At 41.2% G+C, this 16,788-nt stretch overlaps 1 protein-coding gene across 1 annotated transcript in view; it reads left to right on the forward strand.

Annotated features, from left to right (window-relative positions):
• slco4a1 (solute carrier organic anion transporter family, member 4A1) overlaps window positions 1-16,788 on the forward strand; it is a 35,768-nt gene that overhangs the window by 3,216 nt on the left and 15,764 nt on the right. Inside the window, exons 2-3 of the mRNA XM_055166121.1 lie at window positions 7,832-8,834; window positions 10,907-10,997. Of these exons, the coding sequence (XP_055022096.1) occupies window positions 8,021-8,834; window positions 10,907-10,997 (905 nt within the window). The 5' untranslated portion in view covers window positions 7,832-8,020. The remainder of the gene's footprint in view (window positions 1-7,831; window positions 8,835-10,906; window positions 10,998-16,788) is intronic.

A 16,788-nucleotide genomic window follows, 5' to 3' on the forward strand; every position in this document is an offset into this window, starting at 1 on the left:
TCTCAAGTAAGTCTCAACTCTTTCACATCAAGTCCAAGTCGAGTCTCGAGTCACTGGCCCATAAGTCCAAGTCAAGTCCAAGTCGTCTGCTTTAAGCTTCAAGTCATTTCAAATCTTTAAACCAAAGTAAATTGTACTTAAAAAGTCATGGTATAATTATATATGAGTATTTATATAAGAGTTGACGAAGTTCTACTTTTTCCTTTTTAAATGTCTTGACAAAATGTAAGTGTGAATTATTACGGTCAAAACAGAAAGAATTCAGATTTAAACATGTGTATTAACAGTTATTTTGTCATGAAATCTGCACTGAAATGGAAGGATCATATTCTCTGTAGTTCCCTCTGTTTTACTGTATATTACTGTATATTACTGTATATTACTGGAGTACATTTGAGGATACCATATCACAGTACTTTAGTTACATCCAAAGTACCAAACAGAAGTGGGAGGGACATGTTCAGTAGACTGATGCATCAGCTGGTTTCACTTTGTAGAAACCATCCAACATCTCAGCGTTAGAATTCCTTCGCTCAACGGTAGGTGGGTACTTTTTTCATTTAACCAATCGCTGCTACTTGTATGTAATGCACCGCTAACGGGGCTAACTGGTATATTAAGCAATTCCCAAATCCTGTAGGAATAAGGACAATAACGTCTTTCGCCTTGATGAAATTTACCAAACATTCTCTTCATTCCAGCTTTTAATCCTTGATCTCGTGAATCCTTGATAACACTGAATCTCTGGCTCTTCGCTGATTGGCTGGTGCCCAAAATTGCACTTCCGGAGTTTTTGCAAACCGTCTAGTGCAGGGGTGGGCAAACTACGGCCCGGGGGCCATATGCGGCGGTAAAAACGTCAAATTTGTTGCATAAAAGAGTTTCGTTCCTCAAAACAAACAACAAAACTGCAGCCCTGTAACAAAATAATTTTGTAAAATATACCAAAAAATACTCTTGGTGATAATTCGATACAGCAACCCATGATATCGATGCTGTATCATCACATTAAACAATACGATATATCGATATTTTGATATTTTTGCACAGCCCTACTGTGCACTGTCCTTGTTTAAATAAATAAACAAATAAATAAATGAAGAGAATAATGGTCTGTAGATTAGTCTCTGGCTTAGACCTGGTTTAGTCCTGGGTTTAGTTTGGTTTAGGAGATTTTTCTTTGTGGAGGAAATGATGGTGTTTCCGGCCTCTGTGATTTGCTTATTGCTTCCGTTCAAATTTGGATTGCGATGAATCCTGCAGCTCCACAATAATGTTGTATATCAGTTAGGGGTGGGCGATATATCGATATTTTAAATATATCGAGATATTTTTTAACTCGATATGAATTCTGACATATCGTATATGTCGATATAATGCTTATATTCAATTTTGATTTCGCCGCTTCGCTTGTTTACCTTCTCTGTTGTCGCCGGCGCGCCGCTCTTGTGTCCTTCACTCGTCACTACCGCCGTGAATACCGAAAGTTGGTGCCAGTGAAAAGCTTCAAGGCCATCAGCAGTACATCCTCACATTCCACCGAGTCTCGTCCTTTAGCCCGAAAGAAGCTAAACCGCATGAGCGGCACGTGGAGTGCGCTGTTTATGCAAATTAGCCATGCACTTAAGTTTCGTTTCTGTAAAATGTAACATGTGCGCAAACGGGCTGATGTGGCTCTAGAGTCGTTATGGTTTATATCTTGTAAAGTTTAGTAATGTAAATTCTATTTATGCAGAAGATTTTAATAAATAATCTGTTACAGTGTCACTTGTACAACAGTGTTTGAAACGTTGGGTTTGATCTGCAGTGGATTGTGGGAAACCTCAGAGCTCCTTACGCTGGTGAGGAACATGTGTCTGTTAAAATAAGGAACATCCTGAGCTTCTTCTGCTAAATGAGCTCATGGTTCTGGTTCTGGTTTGGAGAACAGAGTTAATGCAAAGATGAGCTTGTGTTGAGTTGTTTTATTTATGAATGAAAAGAAGGAAATATGTTTTATTTCTTTTATTTTACAGTTAAATTATTATTTATGGAATTAGGGTTTTTGTAATCTTAAATGTTCCTGTATGAACTGCTGACCTCTTACACTTTAATAAAAAAAAAAAAAGACCTTGTGGAATTTGGCAGATTTGTTTTGGCAGTTTTCAGTCTTAGAGGGTTATTTTTCTTGAACAGATATTGAGATATATATCGTATATCCAGATATAGCAAAAATATATCGAGATATATTTTTTGATCCATATCGCCCAGGACTAATATCAGTATTATGATTACTTTGACAGTAAAATGTGGACTGTGCGTTGCTTTTGTGGAGGTGAGACTCAGGAGCAGAGCTGATGTCTCACGTGTGTCATGCTCTGACCCACTTCTCTCCCAGATGGAACAAATATCGCGAGAATCCATCTTATCGTGTAAGGTTACGCTCACCATCATTTTCAAACAAAAGTACATTTCCCTTTCCTCAGATGAACAGAGCTTAGTGCTTCATTGATTCTGCAGAAATCCTTCATGTTTTTTCAGTTCTTTTTTCCTCACAAGCAGCCAGTTTTATTTTTACATAGCCGGACCATGTGTGTCTCTGATTGGTTAATCCACCTGTCAGTCACGGTGGTTCTTGGAAAGCCAGTTATCTGCTCTTGTTACTGGTTGTGAAAGGTGAGCACAGATGCTGAGGCTGCCCTGACGCCCGTGTGTGGCTCAGGTGTGGAGCAGTGACACATGAGCTGTGTGCTGACGCTCAAACTGGGCCACGCTTCACCTTCAACACTTCCTCCACAGACTGTTGTTTAACCAGCTCAACTATTTGTTACCAACAGTTCTGGATCGTTCTGTTCTTTTGAATGTTTTTCTTGGTTTCTGTGGCTAGTTTGTACTTTGTAAATTTGTACTTGTATAGAATTCTAACAAAACCATGAACTTAAATCAGACCTACTCTGCAAAATGTATTTTCAGATGTATTTGAACCATATTATAGTTGTTTACTCACCCAAATAAATGGTGGGGGGAAACTAGCCAAATATTTGGAGTGATTCATGTATGTTTAAAGGCCATTTTGACCAAATTCAAGATGAAACAAAACATGTAGGAACCTAACAGGCAGAAGTATTGACATGCAGTTACAGTGTCTAACAACAGTGAAGTACAATTACTGTTTGAATAAAACAGTAACAAAACATTAAGACTGTACATGTTTCTACTACTACTATTACTACTACTACTACTGTAAATGTTTGTACTACTACTCAAATTTCCTTCAGGATCAATAGAATATCTGTCTTTCTACTACTTCTGTTACTACTACTACTACTACTAACACTACTACTATTACTGTTACTTTGCTACTACTACTACTACTACTACTACTACTACTACTACTGTTACTTTAGCTACTACTACTACTACTACTACTATTACTGTTACTTTAGCTACTACTACTACTACTACTACTACTACTATTACTGTTACTACTACTACTACTGCTACTACAACTACTACTGTTACTATTACTTTAGCTACTACTAACTACTACTACTACTACTACTACTACTACTGTTACTGTTACTTTTACTACTACTAATACTACTACTACTACTAACACTACTACTGTTACTGTAACTTTAGCTACTACTACTACTACTACTACTACTACTACTACTGTTACTTTAGCTACTACTACTACTAATACTAACACTACTACTATTACTGTTACTTTAGCTACTACTACTACTACTACTACTACTACTACTATTACTGTTACTTTAGCTACTACTACCACTGCTACTACAATTACTACTGTTACTATTACTTTAGCTACTACTAATACTGCTACTACTACTACTACTACTACTACTGTTACTGTTACTTTAGCTACTACTAATACTGCTACTACTACTACTACTATTACACTACTACTGTTACCTGTACTACTACTACTACTACTACTACTACTACTACTACTACTACTATAATAATAATAATAATAATAATAATAATAATAATGAAATAGTTTAATAATTCACGTTTATGTGAACTATGCAGTCAAAACAATTTCCATTTCAAACTACAGGAGTCAGTGGTATGTTGTTCTCAAAAAGATTTCACTTTTGACAGATACTCACTTCCCTAACGCCAGAGTCAGGAGGAGGTGGTTAGACCGGTTCAGACCTAGTTCAGACCTGGTTCAGACCTGGTTCAGACCTGGTTCAGATCTGGTTCAGACCTGGTTCAGACCGGTTCAAATCCGGTTCAGACCTAGTTCAGACCTGGTTCAGACCTGGTTCAGACTCAGTTCAGACCCAGTTCAGACTCAGTTCAGACCTGGTTCAGACCTGGTTTAGACCTGTTTCAAACCCAGTTCAGACGTGGTTCAGACCTGGTTCAGATCCGGTTCAGACTCAGTTCAGACCTGGTTTAGACCTGTTTCAAACCCAGTTCAGACCTGGTTCAGACCTGGTTCAGACCTGGTTCAGACCTGGTTCAGACCTGGTTCAGACCTGGTTCAGACCTGGTTCAGACCTGGTTCAGACTCAGTTCAGACCTGGTTCAGACCTGGATCATATTTTGTTGCGTCATCTGATCTGAGCTGAACAAAAGGAGGACAGTGCTTCTCTGTCTCATGTTTTGGCCTTGGGGAGCGGATGTTTTGTTCTTTCCCCAGGTACATGCGCTATGACAACCCAGATTGGAAAATTTCACCTGCTTTTTGTCCTGTACATTTGACACATTATTCCGTGCTGCTGTGGGAACCTGTTGAGCGTGGTTCTTTATTTAAATATCATTCTGATTAGAAAAGATTAGTAATATTTTGTCAATTGCATCCATCCACACTTCTTCTCCACTCACACTTCCTGCAGCTCTTCTGGGGAGATTCCAAGGTGTCTCCAGCATTCCTGTGTTAGGTGTTTTCAAAATGTTACAAAGGAGATTTCAAAATGTGTAGAAAATGTGATCAGAGTTGACTCTGTGCAGAATAGCACCAGCAACCTCACTGTTATCTTCACAACTTCCTGTCCAGTTGTATCTCTTTGAGGTTGTCCATGATTATTATGAGTGAGTCTGACACAGCAGGCAATGGACAGGGTCAGTGGACGGGGATTAGGGGGTCAGGGGTAGGGCTTTTTTCGTGAAAATGACATGAAAATAATTGCAGTTGTTTTTGTTCAATTTTTGGAGCCCAATTAGGCCTTATGTACCATATTTTTGGACTATAAGTCCCTCCGGAGTGTAAGTCGCACCAGCCAAAAAATGCGTGATGAAGAAGAAAAAAACATACATAAGTCGCACCGGACTGTAAGTTGCACTTTTGGGGGGAAATTTATTTGATTAAATCAGAGACCAGGAAGTTCTAGCAATAAAAATAGAACAGTGTTAACTAGTGCTGTCAAGAGATTAAAAAAATAATAATTGAGAAATATATTAATTATGATCTGTAATTAATTAATCTAATTAAGCTCTTTTTTAATTTCACCTAAACATTGCTGAGAAAATCCTCAGCTTGAGGTATTTTCATTTAAATTCATGATTATATTATTGTGGCAGATCAAAAGACTGATATAGAACAAAAAAAGTGACTTTATAAAGTAATTTATTGTTTAACTAACTTTAACAGATGCAGTCATTTACATTCCGCTGTGTTCTTTTGTCAAACTCTAAATAATTAGAAAACACAAATAAAATAAAACATCAGGTTTTTGTGGGACCTGTCACAAAACAGTGCTGTGCAGGACACATTCTGAAAGCTCATGGCGGCGCGGCCAAAATGAGACTGCACGATGCGAGAGCGGGCGGTAGGATGATAAACTACAGCCCCACAAACTAAATCTGAGTGTAAAGTAAAATATACAATTGATAAATGTTTGTCTATCATACATCATTTGTGCTGGATATTTTATTTTGGCATTAATAAAAACATACAAAACATTTTAAACAGCCTAAATTTGCAGATGTGTTCTAACCTTGCACACATTTTAGACAAATCCTTTCCACTTCTCCATGTTTGATAGAGTTTAAGAAAGTGAACGTCCCCATTAGGGATGGGCATTCCATAAAATTTTATTAATCGATTTTCAATTAATCATGAATGTTTTTTATATAATAAGTATCATCATTATTATTACTGTTACTAATCTGCATAAATAAACTCAACTTTATTAATAATAATAATTTGACACCCCTACTGTTAACGTCACATATGAACAGTTCTTCAGATAAATATAACATAAACAACAGAACAGAACAAGTTTAACCAAACTCTCCATCTCACTCCAAATCACTAAATCTATTCAGTTCTTCATCCTCGGTGTCACTTCTGAGCAACTCTGCGACCTCCAGAGGTAAACAGAGCGCCGCCTCCTCTTTTGTGTCGCTGTGATCAGACTCAACATCAGTTCCAGTTAGAATTATTCGGGTCTTTCTGAATCCCGACAGGATGGTTTCGGTGTCACTGAAGTCCAGGCTTTGTCCATTCATCCAGTGCCTTCCAGGAAAGTTGCATGGTGCATCCTCCATGTTACCTAGAAGCTTTGTTCTCCATCCCCACTTTCTGCCAGTCCCTCACAAGTTTCTCGCTCACTGCAGACTTTCTTTCTGCTGTTCGATTACCGTTTTAAATAGTTGAGTGGTGTAGAAGTAATGGTGGACAAATAGTTATGATCAGATTTCCCGGGATCAAACCCTAGCCAGGGGTTATGGTAAAGGTCAGGGATTAAGGGTTATGGTTAGGGTCAGGGGTTAAGAGTTATGGTAAAGGCCAGGGGTTAAAGGTTATGGTTGGGGTCAGGAGTTAGGGGTTATGGTTAGAGTAAGGCCCCCCCCAAAGCAGTTCTACGCTCAAACCCAAACAAAGTGACCTGTTCCAAAACCTAACCCGAACTTTAACCTACTTTAAACTAAAAGCATTGTCAAATATTAACATTTGCTACCATAGTCACCAATGCAAAGTGGCGATTGTGTAGTATAACTTGGTTGGGGGAAAAACTGGGGCTAGTAACATGTTAAAGCTTAAATGACTGAAGCAATCTACATATACAGACAACAGGATAATCTTTACTTTAAAGGTCCTACGCAAACGGAAACATTGTGCAGTGTCGGTTTGTGGCTGGAGGTCATTCACAACCTCAAGTGTGACATGTCAGCGCTCCTTGTGGTGATCTCTGGTGACAAAGAGCTAATGGTCCAGAGCAAATACACATGAGAGGATTTCAAGTGCATACAGCAGCTTTTCATATTTTACTAGTTACGACTTGGTCTGGTGGTTTACTATTTATCATAGTTTTCAATCAGTAGTAGTTAATAAGTGGCAGTTTGTAGAAAACAACAGAGAGGCAAAGTACAAGAATACATAATCTCAAAATAATTATGTTAACTATGTCGTAGAACAGTGATTAGTCTAACCAGTCACATGCACTTTACACATTCAGACTCCTGTGCTGATTCAGATTCAGGTCACTTTGTTTCAAGACTGTAGACAAATATAGAGCACAAAGAGCCCTGTGATAACAAGTACAACAACAACTACCAGAACTCTAACACAATCTGTGTGATAGGTTTTTATAAATGTAACTAAGACAGTAGGTCATTCTCAACATTCTACAAATGAATCAGTTTCACTTCAGACCTCAGTGTGTTTCAGTGTCAGGAGTCAGGACTGAAGTAAAAAAAAAAAAAAGCAATAAGACATACATTTAAATAGAGCATAAGACTGGCCCTAGCACTGTTCCCTGAGGTAAACTGTTAAAACTTCCGACATGTCAAAATAAATAAGCAGTGTGCACAATAATATATGTTTTGTTCTTTTCACTGTTAATTATTTGAATGTTTTTGCCTTTTTCAGGTATTCCCTGTTCAGGAGTAAAAAGCACATCCTCCACCTGCACAACAGACGCAGCACTGACTCTTTGGATCAAACTGAACTAAACCCTGTTTAGGACCAGCCACAGGGCACAGAGGGATGGAACTATTTTCACTGTAAAAATAAAGTCACTCCTCTATTGTCTGGCCCCTGGTGCCCCCCGAGGGCCCCATGCCCGGGCTGCTGAATGCAGACGCCTCCTCTAGCTCCAGGCAGGAGCTCTTGGACCTACAGGACTACCCTCCAGATGGAGATCCAGGTGTGGACTCTCAGAGCCACAGTCCCATAGGCTCTGCTCCCAGGAGCCCCTCCAGTCTTGGAACTGATGTCTCTGCTCATGCTGCTGTTTTCACTGGAGCCACGTCCTTCCAGGGACAGTTCTGTGAGCTAGAACCAGCTCAATGTGGACACAGTCCAATGGAGCAGGACTCGGACCTGCTGTGTGGCTGGGGGTCTCTGAAGCCCAAATTGATCCAGGTGTTCAACACTCCTCGCTGGGTTCTCTTCTTTCTGTCTGTGGCCTCTTTCCTCCAGGGTTTGATCATAAATGGTTTGATCAACACTGTAGTGACCTCCATTGAGAGGCGCTTTGACCTGAGCAGCTCACAGACCGGTCTCATCGTCAGCTCATATGACATTGCGGCGTGTGTTTGTTTGGCGTTTGCCAGTTACTTTGGGGGGAATGGGCACAAACCTCGCTGGCTGGGCTGGGGCATCATGATCATGGGTTTGGGCTCTCTGGTGTTTGCCCTGCCTCACTTCACTACACCTCCGTACCAGGTGAGCTCTCTGGAGGTGTCAGATCTGTGTTTGGGGACTAACAGCAGCCTGTGTGAGGGCAAAGGAAGGAGCAGTCTGTCGCGGTACTGTCTCGTCTTCATGTTGAGTCAGTTTCTTCACGGAATAGGAGCCACGCCCCTTTACACGCTGGGAGTCACATTCCTGGACCAGAATGTTCACTGCAGCGCTGCACCCGTCTACATTGGTCAGTCTGACACCAACACTACAGAAAATGGTTTTATTCAAGTAACAAATATGTAATAGATTACTGACATATTACTGGTTACATAGAGATGTGGTCATTTGTTGTGTAGTGTGTTGGATGCCTTTAACCTATTGTGTTTGGTCTCTTCCTCTATGACTGTGTGATCTGCAGTGTTTCACTTGTTTTCCATATTACACCGACTTTACTCTCACAGCCCTCATCATGAGACCACACTTTCTGTTATTTCATAGACTGTATAGTACTCCTGACATCCAGAGCACACACATGCTGCGTCAGTATTTGAACCCTTTTGCTCAGAGCCATGCAAACATTAATTGGTTCATAGTAGAATATGAGTATGTCCATGGAGACTCATTAAAATGCTAAATCCTGTTACTGTGGTCACCTGAACCCTTGGACGGTGTGGTTGATCATACCACGTTATTGCAATATTGCAATAAAATACTGTTTACCGCGACAGCCCATTGTTTGAAAAAGATCCACAAAGAGACATTTAGGCCTACTTCATTCACAGGTTAGTTTAAAGTAAGAAAGACGAGAGGTGAGTGCACATAAAGAGCAGCAGCAGTGTGGGGGAGGAGGGAGGACGAGCTGGAGCGACATACAGTTTATGGCAAGGGTCTCCAACCTTTTTTCTCTGGTGAGCTACTTTTAAAAAACAAAAATGCCAAAGAGCTACTTATTTTAACAGCTGGGCCCAGTCAAGCAGAAGTAAACAGCAAGGCCAAAAATTCAAGTTAATGCATCTGATATAAAAATGTATTGAACAGATACATATGTACTCTAGTTTATGAAACTGTTGACCTTTTTTCTGTACCATTTTTGGTTTTAAAGTTCCATACGTTTTAAACAGACCATGTATGAAACATGGAACAAAAATTATTTCCCAAATTTCAAAGACCTGAAAATCATGTAAATAAATGGATGTATTTCATCATATCTTGTGTTATTCCATCTTTGAACTGTTGATGAAGGTACATGATTTTTCAACAAAAAAGTATTTAAAATGATAAAAATTTGCTTGGAAGGACTGACATATTTTATAGAAATAGTTTCCTTTCATTTTGAAGTAATATTAAAGTATTCGGAAGAAAAAAGCTGATAAATTATACAAAATCATGCACCTTCTACTCGCTACAATTTTCCCTCCGTTACTTTTCCCTCCGTTACCATGACCTTTCTTAATAAAAAATCTCATGACTCAAAAAGTAAGAGGTTTTTCAACCTAATCTTGTACCATATGGTAGAAAACTATATGAAGCAAATATTCAAACCAGTTTGTTAAGGATATGGAAGTGAGAACCAAGAGTTATCACTGTTTGGATTTATTGCCCAAAAAGTGCTGCATATTTCATTCCCTCCGTTACCGACATGAGTTTTTAAAAATTTTTGTCAACAACTTGAAAGAATATCACAGGTTTAACTTGACCCTGTTGGAGTGTAACTCTTTCCTACATTCTGATACTTTACTTATTTCAATAGTCCCTCTAGTTTCTGAATAAGAGACATTTGAATGTAAAATATCTACCCCTGTTTCCCTCCGTTACTGCTTGACCGGACCCAGTTGCAAGAAATGTAGTAAATGTAAGAGCCACCGCCTTAGATTAGGGACAGTTAATCTAAAGCTGTGTCTTAGATTAACAAAACTGGGCATTAATATTGTAGATTTACAATGGTAATTAATCAAATTTTACTTATTCAGCACAATACGTATAATTCAGAAATACCTTGGCAAGCAACTTGGAGTGGGGTGGAGAGCTACTGATGCTCCTGAGCTACAGGTTGGAGACCCCTGGTCAATGGTTATCTCTTCCTCTGTCTGTCTGTTTTTTCTTTCTTTTCCTACTTCCTTTCTCTGTCTCTCTCCTTACACTTTCTCTCTTTCCTCATACATTCCTCTCTCCCAAATATTTTCTATCTTTCTCCCCTTGTCTCCCTCTCCACACTCTCTTCTCTCTCCCTCCTTTCTTTCTCTTTTTATATTCACTTTTTTCCCTCTCTCTCTTTTCCCCTCTCTCCTTACAATCCTCTTTTTTATCTCTCTCCCTCAGGAATCTTCTACACTGCAGCCACAGTTGGACCTGCAGTGGGTTATCTTCTGGGTGGATACTTCCTCAATATTTTCACAGAGATTCACACAGAGTAAGTCACCACAAAGCCCACACTCAGTCCCTCTGTTCAGTCAAATGGATCAGAAGTTTGAAATTGCTCTTATGAGAGAACTAATTTTGCCATAGACAACCATAAAGTTCTACAACCTTACAGGGTGGTCATTGTGAAAAAGGTCTGTAGAAGGAGTGGGTTGAAAAGTCTGGAACTTAACAGTCAGTTTTTATTCTGGAAGCAAATTTTCCATTCATTTTCCTCATATGCCTGCACCTGTGTCAAATATGTGTCTTTATTTTACATAATTTAAATGAGAGAACACGGAAAATTCGAATAAATGCAGAGACAATTTATGCACAAGGAAAGCAAATTTGCAACAGTGCAAACTTGAATTCAACAAAATAAAGGTCTTGTCATTTATCTGTATTAGTTTAATCGTAACTGTTGTGTCATTTGGACGAGTTTGCAGGTTGCAGGTAACATACCTCTACGCATGCCACATCTGCTGCCCATTATAAACTTCACCAAAATTACAAAACTAGAAAAGACTCGACAAGATTTAAAGAACAAAGATGCAAAAAACCCAAGGCACTCACTGGTTAAAATAAAATGCCTTTATTAGTTTACGGCATGTCTTAATGGACAACTTACAAAGTCCCGACGCGTTTCAGCCTATGGCTTTCCTCAGGGGACAAACGAGGAAAGCCATAGGCTGAAACGCGTCGGGACTTTGTAATGATGTTAACTACTTCCTGTTTCTCTACTTCCTGCTTCTGAAGAGTGCGGACACTATCTTTGCTTGCTCCTGCTATTTTTGCTTTTTAATCAGTTTACCTCCTCCAACAACGGATAATGTGTCTATTTTTGATTTCCTTTTAAGTAAAAACTATTTGTACATTTTTTAACAAATCATCTGATGAGCCAGCAACATGTTGGGGAGAAGAAACCAAGGGAATTCTATCTGTGAGCGCTGTCGGAACTATCAACAAGAAATTTATGAGCTACAAGCACGGATATTTGCTTTAGAAACTGAAAAAGGACTTCAGACGCTACCAGTGACTTCCAGTGGTGAGCAACCTACAGTTACTTCCAGAGAAGAGGGTGAAAATTCTTTCAACTTAAACCTGAGTGATACTGTGTCTTTTCCAAAACTTGGTACAGACCAAAATGCTAAGCCAGCGCAGCGAGTGATAAAAGACAATGCTAATATCATTATATCACCCACAATAAAGCTAACAAACAGATTTTCACCACTGTTACAGACTGATGTTAACGTATAAACGGATAATGTACTGTCATCACAAAACAAGAACAATAAAGTTGGCAAAAGAGTGCAGGCATACCGGGAATCTGTGCCAAACGTCAAGGTCAGAGATACGTTGCTGCTAGGAGACGGGGCTATCAGTGGTGTGAGTCACAGAAAAATCCTAACATGCTGCTACCCGACGTACACTGTTTCTGAGATAACAAAACTCCTGCCAAAAGTTTTGTCAACACACCAAGGGGTTAAACAGCTGATTGTGCATGTGGGTGCAGTGGACATCAGAATGGAACAGAGTGAAGTCTTGAAAAGGGATTTCACTAAATTATTCGAGGAGCTTAATAAAGTGGAGGTTAAGACATTTATCAGTGGACCTCTTCCCAACATAGACCTAAGGAACAGGAACAAATTTACCCGACTGTTTCAGCTGAACACGTGGCTGCTGAATGTGTGTGCGGCCAGAGGATTGCACTACATTGAGAACTTTGATCATTTTTGGAAAAGGGAGGACCTGTTTGAGGGAAATGGCCCACACCTAAGCAGAGGTGGAGTGAGAGTGTTGACGGAAAACCTCCTCCACACTCTGAGGCACCGGCCTGGACAGGGTCCTGTGCATCCAGTGAGAGAAAAGAGAAAAGGGAGAAGCATCCCTACTGCACCAAACAGAGAACCAGCCAACGAGTCAGCACCATTGACAGCACCACCACTGCCACAACCACTTCCCCCTTCCCCAGACAACAACTCAGCAGCATCACCACCTCCCACTCCCCCAGAGAACAAGTCAGCAGAACCACCTCCCCCAGAGAACGAGTCAGCAGAACTACCTCCCCCAGAGAACGAGTCAGCAGAACTACCTCCCCCAAAGAACAAGTCAGCAGAACTACCTCCCCCAAAGAACGAGTCAGCAGAACTACCTCCCCCAGAGAACGAGTCAGCAGAACTACCTTCCCCAGAGAACGAGTCAGCAGAACTACCTCCCCCAGAGAACGAGTCAGCAGAACTACCTCCCCCAGAGAACGAGTCAGCAGAACCACCTCCCCCTCCCCCAGAGAACAAGTCAGCAAAACCACCACCCCCAGAGAATGAGTCAGCAGAACTACCTCCCCCAGAGAACAAGTCAGCAGAACTACCTCCCCCAGAGAACGAGTCAGCAGAACCACCTCCCCCTCTCCCAGAGAACAAGTCAGCAGAACCACCTCCCCCTCCCCCAGAGAATGAGTCAGCAGAACTACCTCCCCCAGAGAGCGAGTCAACAGCACCACCTCCCCCTCCCCCAGAGAACAAGTCAGCAGAACCCCCTCCCCCAGAGAACAAGTCAGCAGAACCCCTCCCCCAGAGAACGAGTCAGCAGAACCACCTCCCCCTCCCCCAGAGAACGAGTCAACAGCACCACCTCCCCTCCCCCAGAGAACAAGTTAGCAGCATCACCACTTTCCCCTCCCCCAGAGAACAAGTCAGCAGCACCACCTCCCCCAGAGAATGAGTCAGCAACACCACCACCACCTCCCCCAGCGCCACCAGCACACCCATCACCTCCACTGCCCACAGACCAGCCTGGAGTCCCCTTTGCTACATCTACTCCATCAACGGACTCTTCACTCTCCTCCTCCCCACCTTCACCCATGGCACTGCCCAACCATCTAGAAAGCCTCATCAGATCGGGAATCAAGATGGTTCCTCTCACACCTAACATAGCACGGTCAAGGGTTCTGACATCAACTATGTTGAACTCTCCCCCATACAAAACTGTGCCTGTTTCACCACCAGAGACTCTCTCAGCTCAACCCTCACCCAAACCTCCCCCTACTCCACCTCCTCGGTCCTTACCTGGTCCTTCACCCAAACCTCCCCCTACTCCACCTCCTCGGCCCTCACCTGGTCACTCACCCAAACTCTCCCCTGCTCACCCTCCCCCGCCTTTCCCTAGAGCTGTTATCACCAAGAGCTAGGATGCACAGGGCCTCTGCTGTCCCAGGACATACAGTCATGATAAAGGTAATATCAGGCTGGGGCCCTGTGATGGAGTTATATCTCCAGTTACAACACGTAGCCGGATTAAAAGAAGGACATTTATACTGTCTAATAAGATAATTTTTTGTTCACATTCCCTGTAAGAACATCCAGTCCTACTGAAACTAATCCAAAACTTGCTGTGCTCAATGTCAGATCTTTTTGTAACAAATCATTTCTAATTCATGATTTTATTTCTTCTTTTAATCTTGACTTTATGTTTTTAACTGAAACATGGCTTGACAAAAACACAGGTCATGCAGTGCTAGTGGAATCAACCCCTCCCAACTTCAAATTTGAATCTGAAACATGAGCAAATAAAAAGGGTGGAGGAGTGTGTGCATTTTTTAGAGATGATTTGGTTACACACAGGTTGTCATTTTTTTCATCATTTGAGTATGTTTCCTTCAAAATGGCGCTAACACAATCACCGTCCATACTCTACATAGTCATATACAAACCTCCTCAGCTCTGTCAAAATTTTATTGATGATTTTACTGAGATGCTTTCAGTTGTTTGCACAGACTTTGATGGTTTAGTCATTACAGGTGATTTTAATGTACATGTGGATAATGTGTGTGACAAAAATGCCAAAGAGCTTAGTGTTGTCCTTGAAACTTTTGGTCTGACTCAGCATGTCAGTGAGCCCACTCACAACAGAGGACACACTCTGGACCTGCTCATTACAAAGGGTGTAAATATTTCAAATGTCAGTGTGGTTGATGTTGCTCTGATCATTTCTGTGTCTTCTTTGACCTGTCTGTTATTCCCAAACCACCGGCTGCTCCTACAGTTGTTCGAAGAAGACACATAAATGATAACACAGGTGCACTGTTCATGGAAATGATACATTTTGAAATTGCCTCATGTTCTAATGTTGATGATGTGTTGAACTCTGTGACTTTGAGTGTTTTGAATGTTCTGGATGCCATCGCTCCGATAAAGGTTAAAATGGTTAAAGATAGGCAAAAAGCTCCGTGGAGGAATGATGACTCAGTCAGAGCACAGAAAAGGGAGTGCCGGAAGGCTGAGCGGAAATGGCGCAAGTCAAACCTCCAGGTTCATTATGAGATTTACAGAGGAACAATGCATATGTACAGCTACACTTTGAGTAAAACAAGAGAGAAGTATTTTTCGGACATTATTGGTAATTGCAGTAACAACTCTTGTGTCCTGTTTGCAACAGTGAACAGATTAACAAACCCTCCAGCTCCACTGCCACTAGAACTAATTTCCACATCTAAATGTAATGAGTTTGCAGTTTTCTTTAATGACAAAGTTCAGGGCATCAAAAATGCCATCAATTCCACAACACAAATAACAAGCATGCAGCCACAGAGACACTTAGAGCTGAATCACTTTGCACCTGTAACTGACAAAACTGTTTTAGAGATCGTTACCAGTCTGAGTTCATCTGCTGATTGGACATGTTACCCACTTGATTTCTAAAGTCCGTCCTCAACAGTTTACTTTCACCACTCACTCACATAGTTATTAACATGTCACTTCAATCTGGAACATTCCCAAACACGTTGAAAACTGCGGTCATTAAGCCTCTCCTAAAGAAGAGCAGTCTTGATGCCACAGTACTGAACAATTTCAGACCCATCTCAAATCTGCTGTTTTTTGGCAAAGTCCTTGAAAAAGCTGTTTACCAACAGCTTACGAACTTTCTCCAAATGAACAACTTCTTTGATGTTTTCCAGTCAGGTTTTAGAGCCTCCACAGCACTGAGACTGCTCTTATCAAGGTGACAAATGACATCCACCTGAACACTGATGCAGGCAAAGTCTCAGTCTTGATCCTGTTAGATCTGAGTGCTGCTTTTGACACTGTCGATCATGGGATCCTCTTACAGAGACTAGAGGACTGGGTGGGCATCTCTGGTACTGTACTAAACTGGTTCAAGTCCTATCTAGAAGACAGGAAGTATTTTGTTAAAATTGGAAACTGTGTCTCAGATCACATGGCCCTGACCTGTGGGGTGCCTCAGGGGTCAATCCTGGGCCCCCTGTTGTTCAATCTCTACATGTTGCCATTAGGCCAGTTAATAAGCAGCAATAACGTGTCCTACCACAATTATGCAGATGACACTCAGATCTACGTCTCTCTGGCAGCAGGAGACTATGGACCAGTGGACTCACTTTGTCACTGCATCCGACAGATCAGTGTGTGGATGCAAAACAACTTTCTCCAGCTAAACTCTGACAAGACTGAAGTCATAGTGTTTGGTCCACAGAAACAAAGGGACAGTGTCAGAAGTCACCTCCAGTCTCTCTCTCTAAAACCTTCAAATCAGGCAAGAAATCTAGGGGTAATAATGGACTCAGACTTGAACTTTAACAGCCACATCAAATCAATAACATCTGCAGCCTTTTACCATCTAAAAAACATAGCAAAAATCAAAGGTTTACTGTCTAAAGCAGACTTGGAAAAACTTATCCATGCGTTTGTCTCCAGTAGGTTAGATACTGTAATGGTCTGCTCACTGGTCTCTCCAAACGAGCTGTGAGACGCTGCAGAACATCCAGAACGCTGCAGCTCAGGTCCTTACTC

Source organism: Boleophthalmus pectinirostris, unplaced genomic scaffold (assembly GCF_026225935.1).
Source record: "Boleophthalmus pectinirostris isolate CB_2022bp ecotype Guang Dong unplaced genomic scaffold, ASM2622593v1 HiC_scaffold_8, whole genome shotgun sequence".
Lineage (NCBI taxonomy): Eukaryota > Metazoa > Chordata > Actinopteri > Gobiiformes > Gobiidae > Boleophthalmus > Boleophthalmus pectinirostris.